At 43.3% G+C, this 22,655-nt stretch overlaps 1 protein-coding gene across 5 annotated transcripts in view; it reads right to left on the reverse strand.

The window, feature by feature from the left end:
* The window catches only part of LOC130273417 (sodium-dependent neutral amino acid transporter B(0)AT3-like), a 589,425-nt gene that overhangs the window by 504,027 nt on the left and 62,743 nt on the right, over window positions 1-22,655 (reverse strand). For all 5 annotated transcript variants that reach the window (XM_056520172.1, XM_056520170.1, XM_056520174.1 and 2 more), the window contains exon 3: window positions 1,481-1,615. In XM_056520172.1, coding sequence (XP_056376147.1) covers window positions 1,481-1,615 — 135 coding nt within the window. The remainder of the gene's footprint in view (window positions 1-1,480; window positions 1,616-22,655) is intronic.

Consider the following 22,655-nt stretch of genomic DNA (forward strand, 5'->3'; position numbering starts at 1 on the left):
ATTTTGAATACTTTTAGGGGTGCAGTTTCTATTATGGGATCATTTATGGGGAATTCTCACAGAAAGGCCCCTCAAATCCACTTCAAATCTTTGGAAATTGCTGCTGTACTTTGAAACCCTCTAATATCCTCAAAAAGTAAAAACATGTCAACTTGATGCAAACATAAAGTAGACATACTGTATATGTGAATCAATATATAATTTATTTGGGATGTCTATTTTCCTTACAAGCAGAGAGTTTCAAAGTTAGAAAAATTCACAATTTTCAAAAATTTTTTGAAATTTTGGGATTTTTCACCAAGAAAGGATGCAAGTAACCACAAAAATTTACCACTATGTTAAAGTAGAATATGTCATGAAAATTTTTTCTTGGAATCAGAATTAAATATAAAAGCATCCCAGAGTTATTCATGCATAAAGTGACAGTGGTCAGAATTGCAAAAAAGGGCTGAGTCCTTAAGGTGAAAATGGGCCCACCTGTGAATAAAAGGTGAAAATGAGTCCACTGAAGATTGCTAGAGAGCATTTGGATGATCCAGAAGAGGATTGGGAGAATGTCATATGGTCAAATGAAACTAAGGAAGAACTTTTTGGTAAGAACTCAACTCATCGGGGGAGATTTATCAAAACCTGTGTAAAGGAAACATTGCCCAGTTGCCCATAGCAATGAATCAAATCGCTTCTTTCATTTTGCAGAGGCCTTGTTAAAAATGAAAGAAGCGATCTGATTGGTTGCTATGGGCAACCTGGCAACTTTTCCTCTGGACAGGTTTTGATAAATCTCCCCCATCGTGTTTGGAGGAGAAAGAATGCCGAGTTGCATCCAAAGAACACCGTACCTACTGTGAAGCTTGGGGTGGAAACGTCATGCTTTGGGGCTGTTTTTCAGCAAAGGGACCAGGACGACTGATTCTTGTAAAGGAAAGAATGAATGGGACCATGTATCATGAGATTTTCAGTGAAAACCTCCTTCCATCAGCAAGGGAATTGAAGATGAAATGTGGCTGGGTCTTTCAGCATGACAATAATCCCAAACACACCACCCAGGCAATGAAGGAGTGGCTTCATAAGAAGCATTTCAAGGTCCTGGAGTGGCCTAAATGGACCAAATTGCCAGCAACAGTGTGTGAAAACCTTGTGAAGACTTACAGAAAACATTTGACCTCTGTCTTTGCCAACAAAGGGTATATAACAAAGTATTGAGATGAACTTTTGTTATTGACCAAATACTTATTGTCCACCATAAATTACAAATACATTTTTTTTAAATTAGACTGTGATTTTATGGATTTTTTTTCTCATTATGTCTCTCACAGTTGAGGTATACCTATGATGCAAATTACAGCCCACTCTCATCTTTTTAAGTGGGAGAACTTGGTGGCTGACTAAATACTTTTTTGCCCCACTGCATATATATTTTTATACCTGGTTTACATACCTAAATCTTCAATATTATTTAGATGACATACGTTGTTATTACCTGTTTGGTTGAAAGTAGGGCAATAACTCCAAGGAAGCGGGTCCTGAAATGAATTGAAAAAGTACCAAAGGATCCAGGCAATAATAGTATTATAATACACTCCCACCAGAAAAGAAACAAGAAGTGAAACAACACCTGCAAGAAGAGAATAAAAATATTGAGGAAAGCCTTGAAGATAAGTCATCAGTGTATTACATACAGTACTCATTAAGAAATTACATCTATTAGTCTATTTTTTCATATTATATGTGACAGATTTTTTGCTACAAAATGCAAGACAGAAAGTATGAATAAAAAGACTTATGTATATACATAATTACTAATGGTTGGCTCACTTTAGAATAGCTTCACACATTGCAACAGACCAATTACTACTTGACAAAGCTGCTGCTTTATTTGATTATTATTTAAATAGACACTGTTGTTTCAAACTTCTATTTCGGCAGTTACTAGTCTAATAACACCAGCCAGTTACCGCTCCGGACCTGGAGCGCCAATTTTTTGTTATCTACAAAAGACCCATTTATGGAAACTTCTTCCATCATGGAACTTAGTGAGCTTTTGACCCCAACAGATGCTTCATAAAAGTAATTAAAATTAGGTTGGAAAAAATTAAAATACATTATTTAGCAATATTATATAGTTACAGAACACAGCAAAATAGGCACCAATTTTTTTATGGTAGTACCCCATATATGGCTATAAGCTGCTTTTTGGACATATGGTGGGGTTAAAAAGGGAAGGAGCACTATTATGCATATTTAGCACAGATTCGTTCATTATTTCATTTTGCAGTTGGTGGAACTGTGTGAGGTCTTCTTGGAACAAGCTTTAGTTTTTATTGGTACTATTATGGGATAAATACAATTCTTTGATCAGTGTTTTATAAAATTTTCCTTCATTTGCACATTAAAGGAGATCTGTAATAGTAATTTGTCAGAATCCCTTGTGCCCTGACTGCAAAAGGTAAAAAGATAAACTTTAAAGGGGTACTCTGGTGGAAAACATTTTTTTTTTTAAACAACTGGTGCCAGAAAGTTAAACAGATTTGTAAATTAAAAACAAAACATTTTGCCCGGAACTTCTAGGTGAGTATAAATAAGCTATAGGTGAATATAAACTATATAGAAATTAATGAATATAAAATGAATAGCTGGATCGTGCTTCAATAATAATGCAATTATTTATTAAAATGTCACAATGTAAAAGGTTACTCCTCACAGGGCCCGTATGTGGAGAACACATAAAAAAATGTAGGCAATCAATTAATACTAAGTATACATAGAATAATAAGCATAAAATTGTACCACTGGCATAAATGTATGGCTTATTGTGTACAATGAGCAAATGCCTATTTGTAAAACAAGCAGATACTTATTGCACAGAATGAGCAGTAGGAAGAGCCTAATAGGCTAGTTACCACATTAGAATGTTCAAAGATAGATGTGTCCTTTTTATATTACTAGACAGTTTGTAGCAATTTGAAAATGATGTTACCGATCCTATTTGTAACGACTCGGGCAGTTCACACTGGAAACAGGTAATGTTGTAACAGTAGTAATATATTAACCACACCTCAAGGATGATACACAATGAACAAAAATTATAGACAGTTAGATTGATAAAAATGCAAAAAATGTATTATACAATGTTTGTCACAATATAAAATCAATTAAAAAAATTGCCTACTGAAGAAGGGGTCTATTTAAGTGCCCTGAAACGTGTCTATGTCTGGATACAGTCTGAATAGAGCATTAGAAATATGCACTGCTCCTCCAGAAGCCGGCACATTGATTGAAACAAACCGTTCATCTTCAGCTGGGAGCCTCACCTACTTGCCGCACAGACTTGCTTCAAACGCTGTTGTATGCACAACTATCCCGATCTGGCTTGCTAAGTAGAGGTCCGATACCAACACAGCCGCACGCCGCCGCTATGGACCTCCGACGTGGGAGTCTCTTGCCAGAGCCCCTGCCGCTAGACGGATTCTAACCATCGCCTACAACACAGCAATTTTACCATCATTGGCCCGTCGCAGTACGGAGACCAGCGGACAGGGTGAGAGACAACCAATTCCTATTAATCTGAACAACCTAGTCTGTCAACCAAAGACTGTTTCACACTATAGCCACATATTTGCCGGACTAACAGTTTGGCAATCGGCCGATAACCTAACAACCACCCAAACAGCAGTGCTATATTCAATTCCATATACCATTAGGGCCCAATGGTAAAACATTATATACACTAGGGGTGTGAATCGCCAAGAATTTGGCGATTCGATTCGAATCGCGATACCAGTGTGGCGATTCGATATATCCCGATATATCGCGATACCGTCTAGGTGACGATACATCGCGATATATCCCGATATATCGCCCACCTGGGAGCATTCATAGATCCCAATAGACGCCGCTGTCAGCTTTGACAGCGGCGATCTAGTACTCCGGTGCTCACTTTTCTCATGTTATCCCGTCCGGGCTGCAAAATAAAATAAAACGCACTTTATCTTACCTCCCAACGAGCCCGCGGAGCTCCGGTACAGTCCGGTACAGGTGTTCGGTCCCCGGGCTGTATTCTTCTTACTTCCTGTTAGTCCGGCACGTCACATGGAGCTTCAGCCTATCACCAGCGGAGGCGGGACATCGCTGCGGCCGATGATAGGCTGAAGCTCCATGTGACGTGCCGGACTAACAGGAAGTAAGAAGAATACAGCCCGGGGACCGAACACCTGTACCGGAGCTCCGGGGGCTCGTTGGCAGGTAAGATAAAGTGCGTTTTATTTTGCAGCCTGGATAGGATAAAATGAGAAAAGTGTGCACCGGATACTCCTATAATAGCCAGCCGCGGCGATTGCCGCATGCTGGCTATTAGCGGCGGCCCCCGGCTACTGAAATCAGCCGGGGGTCGCATAGTACGGAGTGGGCACGAGTCGGAGCCCGCTCCATAGCCGTGTCAGATCCGGCCTGCCCGGCTCCACAAATGTGGAACTTTTATCTCCTGATGCCCGGGACATGACATGCTGTTCCAGGCGTCTGCAGATAAAAATTCCACATCCCTAAAAGAATCGATTCAAAAATATTTTGAATCGATTCTGTATCGGCAAATGAAAAAATCGCGATTATCGCGAGAATCGATTTTTTCTTACATCCCTAATATACACTATTGCTTTATCAGTCTTATTTTTATTTATGTTTTATCAAATTAATTTTTCAATTGGTTTTTATATTGTGACAAACATTGTATAATAAATTGTTTTGCATTTCTATCAATCTAACTGTCTATAATTTTTGTTCATTGTGTATCATCCTTGAGGTGTGGTTAATATATTACTATTGAGATTTTTCACTATTGTCGATCAGTGGGGACTGATCATTTTAACCACATGTACCTCGGACGTTGGTTGTGAGCTGCACACACTAGTTTTCTTTCCAATGTTGTAACAGTGCCTGGATGGTTTAAAGCACCGAGTCCTCTGTGCAGCGGTCCCAGATGGTATTGGAGAAATAGCCAAGCAGAGTCCTAATTATAAAGTGGTGGTGGTCACCTCGGACTGATGGCGCTGGCAGGCGCTGATGTACACAAGATGCCGGGAGACCGTTGGCGCTGGCAGGCGCTGGAGATGAAAGAATCCTCACCGCTGGGCTTCAATGCTGGCTGGATGGAACCGGAGACCGCACGCTGAATACGAGGAGCTCACCTCGTGTTACCGGCGTGTGACGTCAGCAGATGTTGGAGCTGGAAACTCTGCACCAGAGTTGGACTTGTAATAGCTTGACCGGACAAGTGCTGGACTGGATACACTGTAGTTTAACAGTCCACAGAAGGTAACTGGCCTTCAATAGTGGACACAGTTCATAAATAGCATTTGTGCCAGTGGCTATGTATACAGGATTAGACGCGTTTCAGGGTTATGTTATATAACCCTTTCCTCAGTAGTCATGACTACTGACTACTGAGGAAAGGGTTACATTACATAACCCTGAAACACGTCTAGTCCTGTATACATAGCCACTGGCACAAACGCTATTAATGAACTGTGTCCACTATTGACGGCCAGTTACCTTCTGTGGACTGTTAAACTACAGTGTATCCAGTCCAGCACTTGTCCAGTCCAGCTATTACAAGTGCAACTCTGATGCAGAGTTTCCAGCTCCAACATCTGCTGACATCACACGCCGGTAACACGAGGTGAGCTCCTCGTATTCAGCGTGCGGTCTCCGGTTCCATCCAGCCAGCATTGAAGCCCGGCGGTGAGGATTCTTTCATCTCCAGCACCTGCCAGCGCCAACGGTCTCCTGGTATCTTGTGTACATCAGCGCCTGCCAGCGCCATCAGTCCGAGGTGACCACCACCGCTTTATAATTAGGACTCTGCTTGGCTATTTCTCCAATACAATCTGGGAACGCCGCACAGAGAACTCGGTGCTTTAAACCATCCAGGCACTGTTACAACATTACCTGTTTCCAGTGTGAACTGCCCGAGTCATTACAAATAGGACCGGTAACATCATTTTCAAATTGCTACAAACTGTCTAGTAATATAAAAAGGACGCATCTATCTTTGAACATTCTAATGTGGGAACTAGCCTATTAGGCTCTTCCTACTGCTTGTTCTGTGCAATAAGTATCTGCTTGTTTTACAAATAGGCATTTGCTCGTTGTACACAATAAGCCATACATTTATGCCAGCGGTACAATTTTATGCTTATTTATGTATACTTAGTATTAATTGATTGCCTGCATTTTTTTATGTGTTCTCCACACACGGGCCCTGTGAGGAGTAACCTTTTACATTGTGACATTTTAATAAATAATTGCATTATTATTGAAGCACGATCCAGCTATTCATTTTATATTCATTAATTTCTATATAGTTTATATTGACCTATAGCTTATTTATACTAACCTAGAAGTTCCGGGCAAAATATTTTGTTTTTGGTTCCCTCTTTCTGCAACTGAGGTGTAGTTGCATGCCCTAGTTTGACCTCGGTGTGTATTAATAATTGTGAGCTGCACACACATTTTTTTTTCTTTTTTAGATTTGTAAATTACTTCTATTAAAAAATCTTTACCCTTTCAATACTTTTTAGCAGCTGTATACCACAGAGGAAATAGTTTTCTTTTTGAATTTCTTTTTTGTCTTGTCCACAGTGCTCTCTGCTGACACCTGATGCCTGTATCAGGAACTGTCAAGAGCAGGAGAAAATCCCCATAGCAAACCTATGCTGCTCTGGACAGTTCCTGACACGGACAGAGTTGTCAGCAGAGAGCACTGTGGAAAAGACAAAAAAAGAAATTCAAAGAAAAAAGAATTTCCTCTGTAGCATACAGCTGCTAAACAGAAATATTAAGATTTTTTAATAGAAGTAATTTACAAATCTGTTTAACTTTCTGGCATCAGTTCATAAAAAAAAAAGTTTTCCACCGGAGTACCCCTTTCAACATTCCCCCGTGGTACCAATATGGCTGTCCTGGTCCACCGGTGCCAGTCTTCTTCCTGGGTGTCACGATGCCGGCTGGCAGGTAGTGGATCCTCTGTGCCAGAGAGGGATGGCGAGGACCGCGCTAGTGGACCGGTTCTAAGCCACTACAGGTTTTCACCAGAGCCCGCCGCAAAGCGGGATGGTCTTGCTGCGGCGGTAGTGACCAGGTCGTATCCACTAGCAACGGTTCACCTCTCTGGCTGCTGAAGATACTGAAGATAGGCGAGGTACAAGGGAGTAGGCAGAAGCAAGGTCGGACGTAGCAGAAGGTCGAGGCAGGCAGCAAGGATCGTAGTCAGGGGCAACGGCAGGAGGTCAGGAACACGGGCTAGGAACAGACAAGGGAACGCTTTCACTAGGCACTAAGGCAACAAGATCCGGCAAGGGAGTGCAGGGGAAGTGAGGTGATATAGGGAAGTGCACAGGTGAACACACTAATTGGAACCACTGCGCCAATCAGCGGCGCAGTGGCCCTTTAAATCGCAGAGACCCGGCGCGCGCGCGCCCTAGGGAGCGGGGCCGCGCGCGCCGGGACAGAACAGACGGAGAGCGAGTCAGGTACGGGGACCGGGGTGCGCATCGCGAGCGGGCGCCACCCGCATCGCGAATCGCACCCCGGCTGGAGGCGGAACCGCAGCGCACCCGGTCAGTGGATCTGACCGGGGCGCTGCAGCAACAAGGATGAGGCGAGCGCTCCGGGGAGGAACGGGGACCCGGAGCGCTCGGCGTAACAGTACCCCCCCCCCTTGGGTCTCCCCCTCTTCTTGGGGCCAAAGAACCGGAGGAAAAAAAACTCAATTTTTCCGTGATGAGGTCCGATGCACATTAGGAGGGGTTCTGAGTGAAAACGCACGAGACAGTCCAATCTTTTATTGTAAAAACAATAGATGTAGAGGGGTCTGGCGAGACTGGTCACAGGAACGTAGAACCTGTTGATAAGAGAGGCCAAAAAAAATTTTCCTGCAGATCCGGAATCCAAGAAGAGCATAGTAGAGAAGGAGAAGGTAGAGGCAGATATCCGCACAGGCACAGTAAGGCGTGGAGAAGCAGAGTTGACATCAAGAACTGTGTCACCTTTGTGCGGAGTCAGCGTACGTCTTTCCAGGCGGGGAGGACGGATAGGACAATCCTTCAGGAAGTGTTCGGTACCGGCATAGTACAGGCAAAGATTCTCCATGCGGCGTCGTGTCCTCTCTTGAGGTGTCAAGCGAGACCGGTCAACTTGCATAGCCTCCACGGCGGGAGGCACAGGAACAGATTGCAGAGGACCAGAGGAGAGAGGAGCCGGGGAGAAAAAACGCTTCGTGCGAACAAAGTCCATATCCAGGCGGAGCTCCAGACGCCATCCGGAAGAACGCATGTCAATGCGAGTGGCAAGATGAATGAGTTCATGTAGGTCAGCAGGAGTCTCTCGTGCGGCCAGAACATCTTTAATGTTGCTGGATAGGCCTTTTTTAAAGGTCGCGCAGAGAACCTCACTATTCCAGGACAACTCGTAAGCAAGAGCACGGAACTGAATGGCGTACTCGCCAACGGAAGAAACACCCTGGGCCAGGTTCAGCAGGGCAATCTCGGCTGAAGAAGCTCGGGCAGGTTCCTCAAAGACACTTCGAATTTCCGAGAAGAAGGAGTGTACAGAGGCAGTGACGGGGTCATTGCGGTCCCAGAGCGGTGCGGCCCATGACAGGGCTTTTCCAGACAGAAGGCAGAACACGAAAGCCACCTTAGACCTTTCAGTAGGAAACTGGTCCGACATCATCTCCAAGTGCTGGGAACATTGCGAAAGAAAGCCACGGCAATACTTAGAGTCCCCATTAAATTTGTCCGGCAAGGACAGGCGGAGGCTAGGAGTGGCCACTCGCTGCGGAGGAGGTGCAGGAGCTGGCGGAGGAGAAGATTGCTGGAGAAGTTGCGACTGAAGTTGGTGCGAAATGGTGGACATTTCCGACAGCTGACGGGTTAGAAGGGCGATCTGTCGGGCTTGCTGGGCGGCCACCGTGGTGAGGTCAGCGACAACTGGCAGAGGAACTTCAGCGGGATCCATGGCCGGATCTACTGTCACGATGCCGGCTGGCAGGTAGTGGATCCTCTGTGCCAGAGAGGGATGGCGAGGACCGCGCTAGTGGACCGGTTCTAAGCCACTACAGGTTTTCACCAGAGCCCGCCGCAAAGCGGGATGGTCTTGCTGCGGCGGTAGTGACCAGGTCGTATCCACTAGCAACGGTTCACCTCTCTGGCTGCTGAAGATACTGAAGATAGGCGAGGTACAAGGGAGTAGGCAGAAGCAAGGTCGGACGTAGCAGAAGGTCGAGGCAGGCAGCAAGGATCGTAGTCAGGGGCAACGGCAGGAGGTCAGGAACACGGGCTAGGAACAGACAAGGGAACGCTTTCACTAGGCACTAAGGCAACAAGATCCGGCAAGGGAGTGCAGGGGAAGTGAGGTGATATAGGGAAGTGCACAGGTGAACACACTAATTGGAACCACTGCGCCAATCAGCGGCGCAGTGGCCCTTTAAATCGCAGAGACCCGGCGCGCGCGCGCCCTAGGGAGCGGGGCCGCGCGCGCCGGGACAGAACAGACGGAGAGCGAGTCAGGTACGGGGACCGGGGTGCGCATCGCGAGCGGGCGCCACCCGCATCGCGAATCGCACCCCGGCTGGAGGCGGAACCGCAGCGCACCCGGTCAGTGGATCTGACCGGGGCGCTGCAGCAACAAGGATGAGGCGAGCGCTCCGGGGAGGAACGGGGACCCGGAGCGCTCGGCGTAACACTGGGGATGATAAGTCATACTGCGCTTAGCCTATCACTGGCCGCAGCGATGTCCGGCCTCAGCCAGTGATAGGCTGAGCGCACTGTCATGTAACGAGCACGGGCAGCAGAGAGAAGGCGAGGCCAAGGCTTATTACATGACAGTGTGCTCAGGCTATCACGAGCCGAGGAGGGACATCTATACGGCTGGTGATACAATGAGCGCAGTATGACTCATTGTCCCCAGGAAGCAGAAAGAAGACTGGCATTGGAGGACCAGGACACCGATATTGGTGCAAGAGGGGAATGTCGGAAGGTGAATTAAAGTTTGTTTTGTTACTTTTTGCAGCCCAGGCACAGGGGATTATGAAAAATTACTACTACAGATCTCCTTTAAAATAACGTAAAGGGCAATATATTTATTTAGTTTTTTTATTTCATTTTTTAGGTAAAAAAAACAAACATATTATTTTAACTTTTTTCCCCCTTCTGACTTGAGACTGCAGTTGTCTGATTGCTAGTATACCACACAGCAGTACATCTGTACTGCTCTGTACTATACCTGTCAGTAGCCTGTGAGACCAAACCTGTGGATGGATCTCACAGGCTTCCATAGCTTGCAGACCCAAACCATGGCCTCTGGCTGCCATGGCAACTATTGGAATACTGCAAAAGCATTGCAGGGTACCAATGAGTGACAGGGAAAGCTATCCTTTAGATGCTGCAGTCAGTACCAATTGCATTATCTATACAGTAATACTGCCGAGACAGGTGTGAGCTTTAGCACGAGCTTGGCAAGAATATAACTGTGTTTGAAATCCAGCTTGCACCGCTGATCCCATGTGCTCTGCTTTTGAGGACATGGGATCGCCATTCAAATAAACGTATGTCATGGTGCCTTAAGTTACCATTTACCATTTATGTCATAGGGCAGGAAGGGCAAGGAAATCTGTTCTATACTGGTGATTTTATAAAAATCCTACATCAGACTCCAGATGAGATCTCCTCACACACACACACAATTCTGCACTCAATACTCCATTATGAAAACAGATTGATAGAAATCTTTACTATTTTACAGAAAGAAGAAAAAACAACTCTGTCATGTTGAACAAAGACATCCATTTGAAGGTCTTTTTAGAGAGGTTAAGGTCTTTTTAGACCATTTTATGGAAATCTGACCCGTGTAACTTTATGCATTGATAACTCTCAGATGCTTTTACTTATTAATTTTAATCTGAGATAGTTTTTTCGTGACATATTATACTTTATGTTTAGAGGTGAGCGAATTGAAGCAGACAAACCTGAATTCGTTACGAATTTATGGATTTCTTCAATTCGCAACGAATGAGAATATCGCCTCCGTTCTATCACGAAAATCGCTTCATTTAACACCATTTTACAGCATTCCAGGCTCCAGGACACCTAAAATGGCAGATCCACATGACAGTACATGGGGCAGGGGATGCTGGGAAGGCAAGGTGGGAAGGTAGGTAGAGGACGGACTGCGTGTCTCTGTGTGTTATACAGACACGCTGAATTGATCATACCACAGCATTCCACTTCCAACTGCCAGTCAAATCAGCATTGTGGACAGAGAACAGTGCAGAGCTTTGCCTGTTCTCACTGAAATGGATTTTTACGCTAGCCATAAACCTCCCAGTCACTTTATTCAGCATTTTATGAGAGAGGGGCAGACAGCTTTTCGTTGCCACATACATATCAACAAGCTGCCTTAACTTCATGAACCGTATCCCAGGAGGCAGGAATGATTTTTCAGTGCTATTTGGTGTATTTTTTCCACAAGAAATCATCTGCTGCTTATACTAGTCTATAGACGGTATAATAACGAGCAGTTCACACCATTCTTAATACTCTGTGACAGAGTGCAATTTTTTTTTGTGGTGCTGCACTGTTGTGTCCTGCTGCTATGCAAAAATATTTTTTTTTCAGTGGACTGTAGTGCATTTTTCTTCCCTCATACGTGCATACCACATACCTACATCAAAGCAGTCCACTATTTTGTATCTGTGAATCTGTAACAAGTCTAGATACCGGGAAAGTCCAGGCAAAAGTAATCACAGGCTGGTGTTTTACGAAAATACATTTTCCAAGTGTATTGTAGCACATTTTTTTTTGCCCTCATACGAGCATACCACATACCTACATCTAAGTAGTGTACCATCTTGTACCTGTTAATCTGTTAAGGGCCTACATACTGTGAAAGTCCAAGCAATAGTTCTCACCGGCTGGTGTTTTACAAAACATACAGAGTTTTTTGGCGTATTGCAGCGCATTTTTCTGCCCTCATCAGTGCATACCACATACCTACATCTAAGTAGTACACTTTTTTGTACCTGTTAATCTGTAATAAGCCTACATACAGTTAAAGGCCAGGGAAAACTAATCACTGGCTGTTGTTTTATGAAAATACGTTTTCCAAGTGTACTGTTGCGCATTTTCTGCCCTCATCAGTGCATAACGCAATAGTACTCATCGGCTGGTGTTTTACAAAAATACTGAGTTTTTAGGCTTATTGTAGCATATTTTTCTGCCCTCATCAGTGCATACCGCTTACGTACATCTAAGTAGTGTACCATTTTGTACCTGTTAATCTGTCAAGGGCCTACATACTGTGAAAGTCCAAGCAATAGTACTCACCGGCTGGTGTTTTACAGAAATACAGAGTTTTTATGCGTATTGTTGCGCATTCTTCTGCCCTAAGCAGTGCATACCACATACCTACATCTAAGTAGTGTACTATTTTGTACTTGTTGATCTGTCAAGGGCCTAGATACTGTGAATGGACAGCTAATAGTACACACCTGCTGCTGTTCTAGACAAATACTATATGCAATAAGTATGTCAGGAAGAGTATTGCCAGGACGTGGACAGAAGATTGGCAGAGGCCTAAATTCATCAGGTGCAAGCAGAGGTCGTAGCAGAGTAAGGGTGTCTGGCAGCCGGAGTCGCAGCGAGAGGTCTGAGCTCCCGGTGTCAGCTAGCAGTTGCGACCAGCAACCCAGCAACCGTGATTGATCGGTTCACTCGGTCATCCACTTCATCTCAAGTGACATCCGACACCCCCAGTCAACAGTCGGTTGGTTTCTCACACTCAACCCTCAGTTGGCATGGTCCTCATGCTGCTGCTGCCACCTCCAAGCTCTGTCATTGTGCTGCTCTATGGTCTCCTCATGCTAATGCTACCACCTCCACGCTCTGTCATTGTGCCACTATATGGTCTCCTCATGCTGATGCTACCACCTCCTGGCACTGTCATTGTGGCACCATATGGTCTCCTTATGCTGATGCTGCCACCTCCAGGCTCTCTCATTGCGCTGCCATGGATACTACAAAACATAATTAAGGTGCTGGTCCCCAGTTTCAGAAATTCCCATCATTAGGGTAACTTTCAGGACTCCTGATGCCACCTCCGGGCTGTGCCATTCAGCCACTATATGGTATGCTCATGCTTCAACCACCTCCAGGCTGTGCCATTCGGACACTATATGGGCTCCTTATGCTTTCCCCCACCTCCAGGCTGTGTCATTCAGCCAATATATTGTTTACTGATGCTGCTGGGACTGTCTTGGATATTACCTACAATTTTTTATGGTAGCACTAGCAAATATACATGCTCAATAAAGATTTCAACATTGATCTTTTAATGTAAGGGGTTGGGAAGCCCTCTTATGTACACATCCTGCTGCCTAATCTAGGCTGTGTGTTTCAGGAACTACTTGGCTTACTGATGCTGCTGGGCCTGTGCCAAAATTGTTGGGATGTTAGCACTAGCTAACATACATGTTCTATGCAGATTTCAACATTAACAATGTTAGGGGTTGTGAAGCTTTTCTGTAAACTCATGCTGATGCCTGCCATGGGCTGTGTGTTTCAGGAACTACTTCGCTTAGTGATGCTGCTGGGCCTTAAATTTTGGGATGTTAGCACTAGGTTACATACATGCTTAATTGAGATTTGAGATTTCAACATTGATCTTTCAATCTTAGGGGTTATGAAACCCTCTTGTGCACTCCTGCAGCTGACTGCTTCTGTCTATGTCATTCAGCAACTACATGGTTTAGTGATGCTGCTGGGCCTAGGACATTACCTATATATGTTTATGGTTGCACAAGGTACCATACATCTTCAATGAAAACTTCAAAATTAATATTTTATTATGAGAAATTGTGAGGCCCTATTGTCTCCTCATCTGCCGCCAACTTCAGGCTGTGCCATTCAGACACAATATATGGTCTCCTCATGCTTCAGCCACCTCCAGGCTGTGTCATTCAGCCACTATATGGTCTCCATATATTGACTGTGTATTGTAGGAAACATGTGGCTATCCTTGAGTTAATCTCCCAGCATTATTGCCATGTTGATACCAGACCAATAATAAAAGGAATATTGCCAAGGACTAGCAGAAAAAGGGAACAGTGGATACTGACCACAGGCTGTTGGAATTGACTGACTATCCCAGGTGGTACATTTACCATTTTGAAGTTCCTCAGTTCCAGTAGGCTTTAAGTCGTTCATTCTTTGTTGTGATTCTTCAGTTGCAAAATTAAGTTGTATCATCTTTTTCTGTTTCTCCGATGAGCTAATGTCACTGGAACACACCATACTCATATTGTCATCCAATGAAGGATCCTATTCTTCATAGAACGTATCTATCATTTTATTATTTTGAATGTCAGGTGGTATTCTGACAATTTTTGTGAAGCCCTGGGGTCTCCTCATGCTTCAGTCATCTCCAGGCTGTGCCATTCAGACACTATATGGTCTCCTCCTACTGATGCCTCCTCCGGGCTCTGTCATTGTGCTGACATGTGACATGGGAATCCTTGTTAGATTATGTGCTTTGTACCCACACGCCGGGGCTCGGGCCAGTAAAACTTGGGAGTTAAAAGCTCCATTTCAAAATCCTCAATTTCAAAATCTTAGATTTATATTGAAAATTCTTGTATTTCAATGGTCTTCTCATGCTTCAGCCACCTTCAGGCTGTACCATTCAGACACTACATGTGCTCCTTATGCTTCCCCCACCTCCAAGCTGTGGCATTCAGCCAATATATTGTTTTCTGATGCTACTGGGACTGGGATATTAACTCCAAATATGTTCTGGTAGCACTAGCTAACATAAATGCAAATGAAAACCTCTAGTGTACTGCTGATGCATGCTCCTGTGTCTTTCAGGAATTACTTGGCTTACTGATGCTTCTGGGCTTGGGCCTTACATTTTTGGATGTTTAGCACAAGCTAAATACATGCTTAATAGAAACTTCAACATTGATCTTTCAATGTAAAGGGGTTATGAAACCCTCGGGTGTACTGCTGATGCCTGCTCCTGACTGCTTCTGTGTCTTTCAGGAACTACTTAGCTTACTGATGCTTCTGGGCTTGGGCCTTACATTTTTGGATGTTTAGCACTAGCGAAATACATACTTAATAGAAATTTCAACATTGATCTTTCAATGTAAGGGGTTATGCAACCCTCTTAGGTACTGCTGATGCCTGCTCCTGACTGTGTGTTTCAGGAACTACTTGGCTTTTTGATGCTTCTGGGTTTGGGCCCTACATTTTTTGATGTTTTGCACTGCTTACATACATGCTTAATTGAGATTTCATCATTGATCTTTCAATCTTAGGGGTTATGAAATCCTTGTGTGTACTGCTGATGCCTTTTCCTGACTGCGTCTTTCAAGAACTACTTGGCTTACTCATGCTTCTTGGCCTTACATTTTTGGATGGTAGCACTACCTAACATGCAAATTCAATAGAGATTTCAACATTCACTGTTTAATTTTAGGGGTTGTGAACCCCTCTCATGTACCCATGCTACTTCCTGCTCCACTCTGTCAGCCTGTTGGTCCTGTGACAGTGTGCGACTCCGCCTCCTCATCCTCCACCGTGTCCTCAGCCTCCACTGCCCGGAAAAGTTTCAGTGGCCCTTCAGCATACCGTCTGTTCAGGGCACGGCGGTGTCACGCTGTTCTTCAGACGGTTTGCCTTGGCGAAAAGTGTTGGAAACAATGGCTGGTCAGGGCTATGGAGACGTTGCGCCTACATCTCATGGCCACATGAACCCTGTGGGAGCTTGTTATATTTGGCCCTTAGTACCCACATGTCAGGGTCCGGGACACTAAAACTTGGGAGTTAAAAGTTCAATTTGAAAATCATTAATTTAAATTTCTAAATCTTAAAGGGGTATTCCAGGAATTATTTTTATTTGACTATGCTACAGGGGTTGTAAAGTTGGTGTAGTTCATAATATAGTGCCTTTACCTGTGTGTGAAGGTTTTCTCACAATTCTTCTGTGATTTTCACCCCACTATTTATTTTTAACAGCATACAACATGACGGTTGTCTCAGATTTTTCCCAGCTTGCAATGCTGCAGAGACCTGACTCACTAGTCAGCTGATGACAGAGAGCCTGTCTGCTTCAATGAGTGGAGGGATAAATCTACAACTAATGCAACAGCTGTAGGCACCCTGATTGAAAACCACAGGTCTGCAGCTCATTTATGTTTCAATGGGTGGGGTGGCTCGGAGGAAGGGAAATGGAATTGTGGGATTTGTAGTCCAAAAAAGAAAAGTCAAACAGCAAATACCAGTTGACAAAAAGCTAGCTACAGTGTTATGGTAATCTCACAACATAGCCATTTATCCCAAATACAAGCGCAGATCCTTCCTAAGCATGTCCATTACTGTCTGCCAGGTATTTACTAAAATCACCTTATGGTGGATAACCCCTTTAAATTTAAATTAAAAAAAAATCATACATTTCAATGGTCTCCTCATGCTTCAGCCAACTCCAGGCTGTGTCATTCAGGCAATATATGGTTTACCGATGCTGCTGCTGGGCCTGGGTCTGGGAATAAAAATTTTGTTATGCTAGTTAGCACCAGCTATCCAAAATCTTCATTTTAAATTTAAAAAATTCTTGTCTTTTTTGGGGGGGATTGTGAAGCCCTGGTGTGCACTCATGCTTCAGCCAACTCCAGGCTGTGTCATTCAGGCAATATATGGTTTACTGATACTTCTGCTAGGCCTAGGTCTGGGAATAAAAATGTTGTTATGGTAGGTATCACTAGCTATAAAAAATATTTGGTTTAAATTTCTGAATTAATCTAAGGGATGCTGCTGCCAACTCCTGGCTGTGCCATTCAGCCACTATATGGTCTCCTCATGCTTCAGCCTCATCCTAGCTGTGTCATTCATCTACTATATGGTCTCCTCATGCTGCTAACACCTCCACGCTGTGTCCTTCAGCCACTATATGGTCTCCTCATGCTGCCAACACCTCCACGCTGTGTAATTGAGCCACTACTGTATATGGTCTAGCGCTGCGGAATCTGTAGGCGCTATATAAATAAAATTATTATTATTATTAATTATTATTATGGTCTCCTCGTGCTGCCAACACCTTCACACTGTGTCATTCAGCCACTATATGGTCTCCTCATGCTGCCAAAACCTCCACGCTGTGTCATTCAGCCACTATATGGTCTCCTCATACTGATGCCACCTCCAGGCTCTGTCAATGTGCCGCTCTGCGGCAGTGATTCTAAAAGCAATGCTGGTAATCTGCATGTTATTCTAAATAACAGTATTATATCACAACCCCAGCACATTCAATATGCGTGTTAGAACACAGCAAAGTGTTCCATACCCCTATTGAGGCTCTCTGTAGGCCAGAAATAGCCATTTTTAATATAGATTTGCTGCAAATAAATTTGGATCGAATTTTTGAAAAGTTTGCTCATCTCTACTATGGAGGTTAGAAGGAGTTCACCTTGATGATAACTCAATGCTGGTCACCTGCGAAGTGGAATCACTGTACACATCAATTAGGAATTCCGATGGCATAGCAGCAACAACGTTTTTACCTTGATTCCAGTGGTCTTGATGCTGATTTGTGTACACTTACCTTGGAACTCCTTTCTTTTGTCCTAAGTAGGTATTTTTTCATTTCTAATGGCGTCCTCTATTTACATCTCCAGGGAACCGCCATGGGGGCGCCTTGTGCACCCTCATATGCGAACCTTTTCCTGGGGTGGTGGGAGAGGACCCTCTTTACATCTGACTCATGTCCCCATGCCGAGAAGGTTATTTCCTGTGGCCGGTGTATCGACAACGTCCTGTTTGTCTGGCAGGGGACTACAACTGAGTTAGATGAATTTATGTCATACCTGAATAATAATGAATTAAATATCCATTTAATGTATAAATCCAGCAAGACTAACATGGACTTTTGGGATATCCAGATTCAGGTTGACGGCCATGGGTTTGTTCACACAAACTTACATCATAAGAGCATGTCAGCAAATTCCCTATTGCACGCAAATTCTGCTCATCCTTCCCATCTGATAAAGAATATACCTGTCGGTCAATACCTATGAGCAAGACGCCTTTGTTCCACTGAACAAGACTTTGAACAACAATCCCAAGATTTGGAGCAGAGGTTCCATGAGCAGGGATACAGCAACAGGAGTATCAAACAAGCATACCAAACAAGCAAACAAGCTAAACAGTCGGATCGGACATCATTGCTACCTAGGATATCTACAATGAAGAAATCTGACGATCAGGTGAGATGTATCCTTGATTACAACTCACAGAGCAATGAAGTAAGAGAGATTATTGGGCGTCACTGGTCTTACATACAGATAGTACTGTGGGTAGGTTGATATTTTAACACCCGGCTGTCGTTTATCGTCGCAGCAAAAACCTTAAAGATCTTCTGGTACACAGCCACTATCATAGTGGCAGTACATATATTTTTGTCTCTGAAGGCCATAAACTAGGCTGCTCTCCGTGTGGTGGATGTATTGCATGCAGCAACATTGATAGAGCTACCATGTTCTCCGATACCTAATGTACACACTCCTATGAAATTAGGCGCACAATCAATTGCCTTACTAAAGAGGTGGTATACATCGCAAGGTGCCCTTGTACTTTACTATATGTTGGTATAACCACCAGGGTGTTCCGCAGACATATACGAGAACATGTTCTTGATATCAGGGCTGCTGCAAATGAGGGCAATATTCAACATCTCAAGACAATACCTCGACATTTCAAGCTAAAACATAACAGTGACGCCAATCTCCTTAAGTTCACAGGGATTGACCATGTCCCCATGGGGGTACATGGTGGAAATTGGAGAAAAGTTGTGGCGCAACGTGAGAATCGCTGGATTTTTAAGTTGGATTTGTTGGTTCCGCATGGACTTAATGAGGTGAACAGCTATCTACCTTTTTTGTGAGGGACTTTGACAGATGACTTGACCTCAGACTGTGGGTGGTTGTTTTTAATCCTTTTAGGTTGTCAATGGTTTTAGTTTTTAACTGTATATAATTTTTGCTAACATTTATTCTTTATTCTTCAATTTATGTAGATAGTGAATGTTCGGCCTGATGTCTCCCTCTCTTCATGTGGACGCATACCTTGGTCTTCATTATTTTTCAGCTCCTTATTCATGATGAACTACAATATGCTTTATCCACGGCTCTATCTGTATTGCAGTGGGATATTAATTAGTAATACTGATGAGTGTACTATTTTATGTGTACACTCTCTCGGATTTTTATATGTACCCCCGGTTGGCCATTTTACATATTCCCACGTATACTGGATAGTATTTCCTTCTCTGCTGTACTAACATATCAGTCAGAATCTTTTAGCATTTTTCATATACTAACATGATGCCACTTGTGGCTATTACATTAATTTGAGAACCACACGTGTTATTGTAACACATTATTTTAGATAAGCCCCAATTTGACCCCTTATATGTTTATAACTTGCCCAGGATGCTGTATTTTTAATAAGACCTGCATACTTTTCTGCTTCAGTTTTGTAGCATGCCTCTCTCTGCAGGTGGGTTCTGACTCACTGTCACATTCTGCACCTTAGCACTCTTCACTGAGCATTCAGATGTGTTCCTATCACTTTGTGTGTCCTTATTTGTTTTTGTTTCATGTTTTTCAAATTTTTGCTATATTACCACTTCACTACATGGTATATGCTTTCCCACTGGTGGCACTACCTATTCTGTGCAGGGTGACGCAATGGAAATGACATATATCACAGGGCGCTCCGGACATTTATAGGTATTTTGGATCTTCTGCATGATCGTCCCTTTTTTTCATTTAATTGTATATACGTGGTGTTATGATTTGTTTTACTGCCATGACCGGGTTTTCATATGATTTTGTCATTGTTAATTATATCTACTTACTATTGTTTTTATGTTCATTATAGCTGTGGTGCGTTTAATCAATTTATTCTCTGATACTTTCCTGTTGTCTTTTTATCTGCCTAGTGATGCCTGTGGAGCATTTTGCAGGATTGCTGCATTGCTCCACTTGCATCTTACACTTTAACATATGCTGTATAGTGACTCTGGTCTCCTTGGTGACTGGGCGGAGTCTCCCGCAGTGACGCGGTGGACTCTCCTATATTAGGGGAAGGCTCTTACCTTACTATTCCCGCAGACATCTTGCGATGCCTGCGAGTATAGCGATGTGGCTGCTGTCAGCCACTGGGCATTACGCAAACATCTTGCGATGCCTGCAACTATGGTGTAATGCTTGCCACGAGTTATTAGGCGTTCCTCTGTGTCACTGTGTGATCAGCAACAGTGTGGACATCTCGCGATGCCCGGGATTTGCGGGCATCCCGCAATGTCGGAGTTTTGGTTATGGAACCCAGTTAGATCACATGGTTTGGTTCCAGGTTTATGATTGGCCGTCTCCAGACTTAAATAGAAGCTACACACCCACACTGATTACACCCCAGAAGAAGCCTTTAGTGGTGAAACGTCAGGTGATGGGGGTCGGGTCTTTCCTCCTGTCCACCTGGTAATTACCTTTGTTATGCATTATGTTAGTAGCTGGCTCTTTGTCCCTGGTAACATTACTTACTTTTTGGCACTACCTAATATATTTCTTTTATTTTATCAGTCTTGGTGTCTTACTATATTTAACTCTGAGTGACAGCAAAGGTAATGGTTAAGAGGGAAGTAATTAATGTAGTTTGTGGTTACATTACAACGCTTGTGGTTACATTAGAACGTTCAGTTAATTGTGATTGACAGATGGGGGAAGTTATTCATAAACTTGTGGTAACAGATTAAAGAAATACAGGCAGGTTTTGGCGTGATAGAGTTGTAGTGATTGCATTTGGCCAGTAGGGGCCATTGTTGTACTAGTTAAATGGGGGTGTTGAATCGATTTGTGTTATAATGAGAAGGATATGGGAGGTGGATTGTGTGTTTTATGAATTGTGTATTATTTTTCCTTTTCTTCTTCTTGGGACGAATATGGGAGGTAGGGATGGCTGGGTGGTTTTATTATGTTTTATTGGTAGGGTTATAGGCTGTATTGAGAAGTGGGGGGGATGAATTGGTGTGTTTTATGGAATGTGTATAATTTTCTTGAGGTAATTATGGGAGGTGGGGGTAGCTGGGTGGTTTATTGGCAGTAGGAATTATTTGGCTATATTATGAGCTCTGTGGCATCATTTAACCCCTTAATGACAATTGACATAAATGTATGTCATGGTGCCGTGGTACTTAACGCACCATGGCGTACAGTTATGCTCCGCCATGACCGGAAGCACCGGGACCGGTGCTTGCGTCAGCTATCAGCAGCCAGGCACCCGCCAGTAATGGCGGACATCCGTGATCGCACGGATGTCACTATTAACCCCTCAGATGCTGTGATCAATACTGATCAAGGCATCTGCGGCAGTGCGGTACTTTAAACGGATGATCGGATCGCCCGCAGCGCTGGCACGACGATCCAATCATCCAGCATGGTGGTCGGAGGTCCCCTCACCTGGCTCCAGTGTCTCCCGGGGTCTTCTGCTCTGGTCTGAGATCGTGCAGACCAGAGCAGAAGATGACCGATAATACTGATCAGTGATATGTCCTATGCATAGCACTGAACCGTATTAGCAATCAAAGGATTGCTATAAATAGTATAAAATGTGAAAAATCCCTTCCCCCAATAAAAATGTAAAACGTCCTTTTTTTCCCAATTTTACCCCCATAAAGTGTAAAAAAAATAAAAAAAATGAATACACATATTTGGTATTGCCGCATGCGTAAATGTCCAAATTATTAAAATATAATGTTATTGATCCTGTACGGTGTACGGCGTGAACATAAAAAAAAAAAAACGCAAAATTGCTGCTTTTTTGTCACATTTTATTTTAAAAAATTATAAAAAAATTTATTGAAGTTTTATATACATAAATGGGGTATCAATAAAATGTACAGATCATGGCGCAAAAAATTAGCCCTCATACTGCTGCTTATACGGAAAAATGAAAAAGTTATAGGTTGTCAAAATAGAAGGATTTTAAACATACTAATTTGGTTAAAAAATTTTAGATTTTTTTTAAGCGCAGCAATAATAGATAAGTATATAATCATGGGTTTTAATTGTATTGACCCACAGAATAAAGAACACATGTCATTTTTACCGTAAACTGTACAGCGTGAAGACGAAATCTTCCAAAATTTGCTAAATTGCGGTTTTCTTTTTAATTATATGCGGTTAATTTTTAATAGTATTTTTGGGGTTGCGCCATACATTTTGTGGTAAAACTATGTCATTACGCAGGACAACTGGTCGCGCAAAAAACAAGACCTCATAATAGTCTGTGGATGAAAATATGAAAGAATTATGATTTTTAGAAGTCTAGGAGGAAAAAAGGAAAATGCAAAAATAAAATTGGCCTGGTCTTTAAGGTCAAAATGGGCTTAGTCCTTAAGCGGTTGAAGTGTTCCTAGGTGTTAAATCCAGTACATTTCTCGTTTTTTCTTAGGGCTGAGAACCTTGTCATTTTTGTATGTTGGGATGTGATCGATTTGGCATATGGTGTTTGTATTGCTTATGTTTTTATGAGCAATGTCTGTGGAGGGGGAAT

Source organism: Hyla sarda, chromosome 5 (genome assembly GCF_029499605.1).
Source record: "Hyla sarda isolate aHylSar1 chromosome 5, aHylSar1.hap1, whole genome shotgun sequence".
Classification (NCBI taxonomy): domain Eukaryota; kingdom Metazoa; phylum Chordata; class Amphibia; order Anura; family Hylidae; genus Hyla; species Hyla sarda.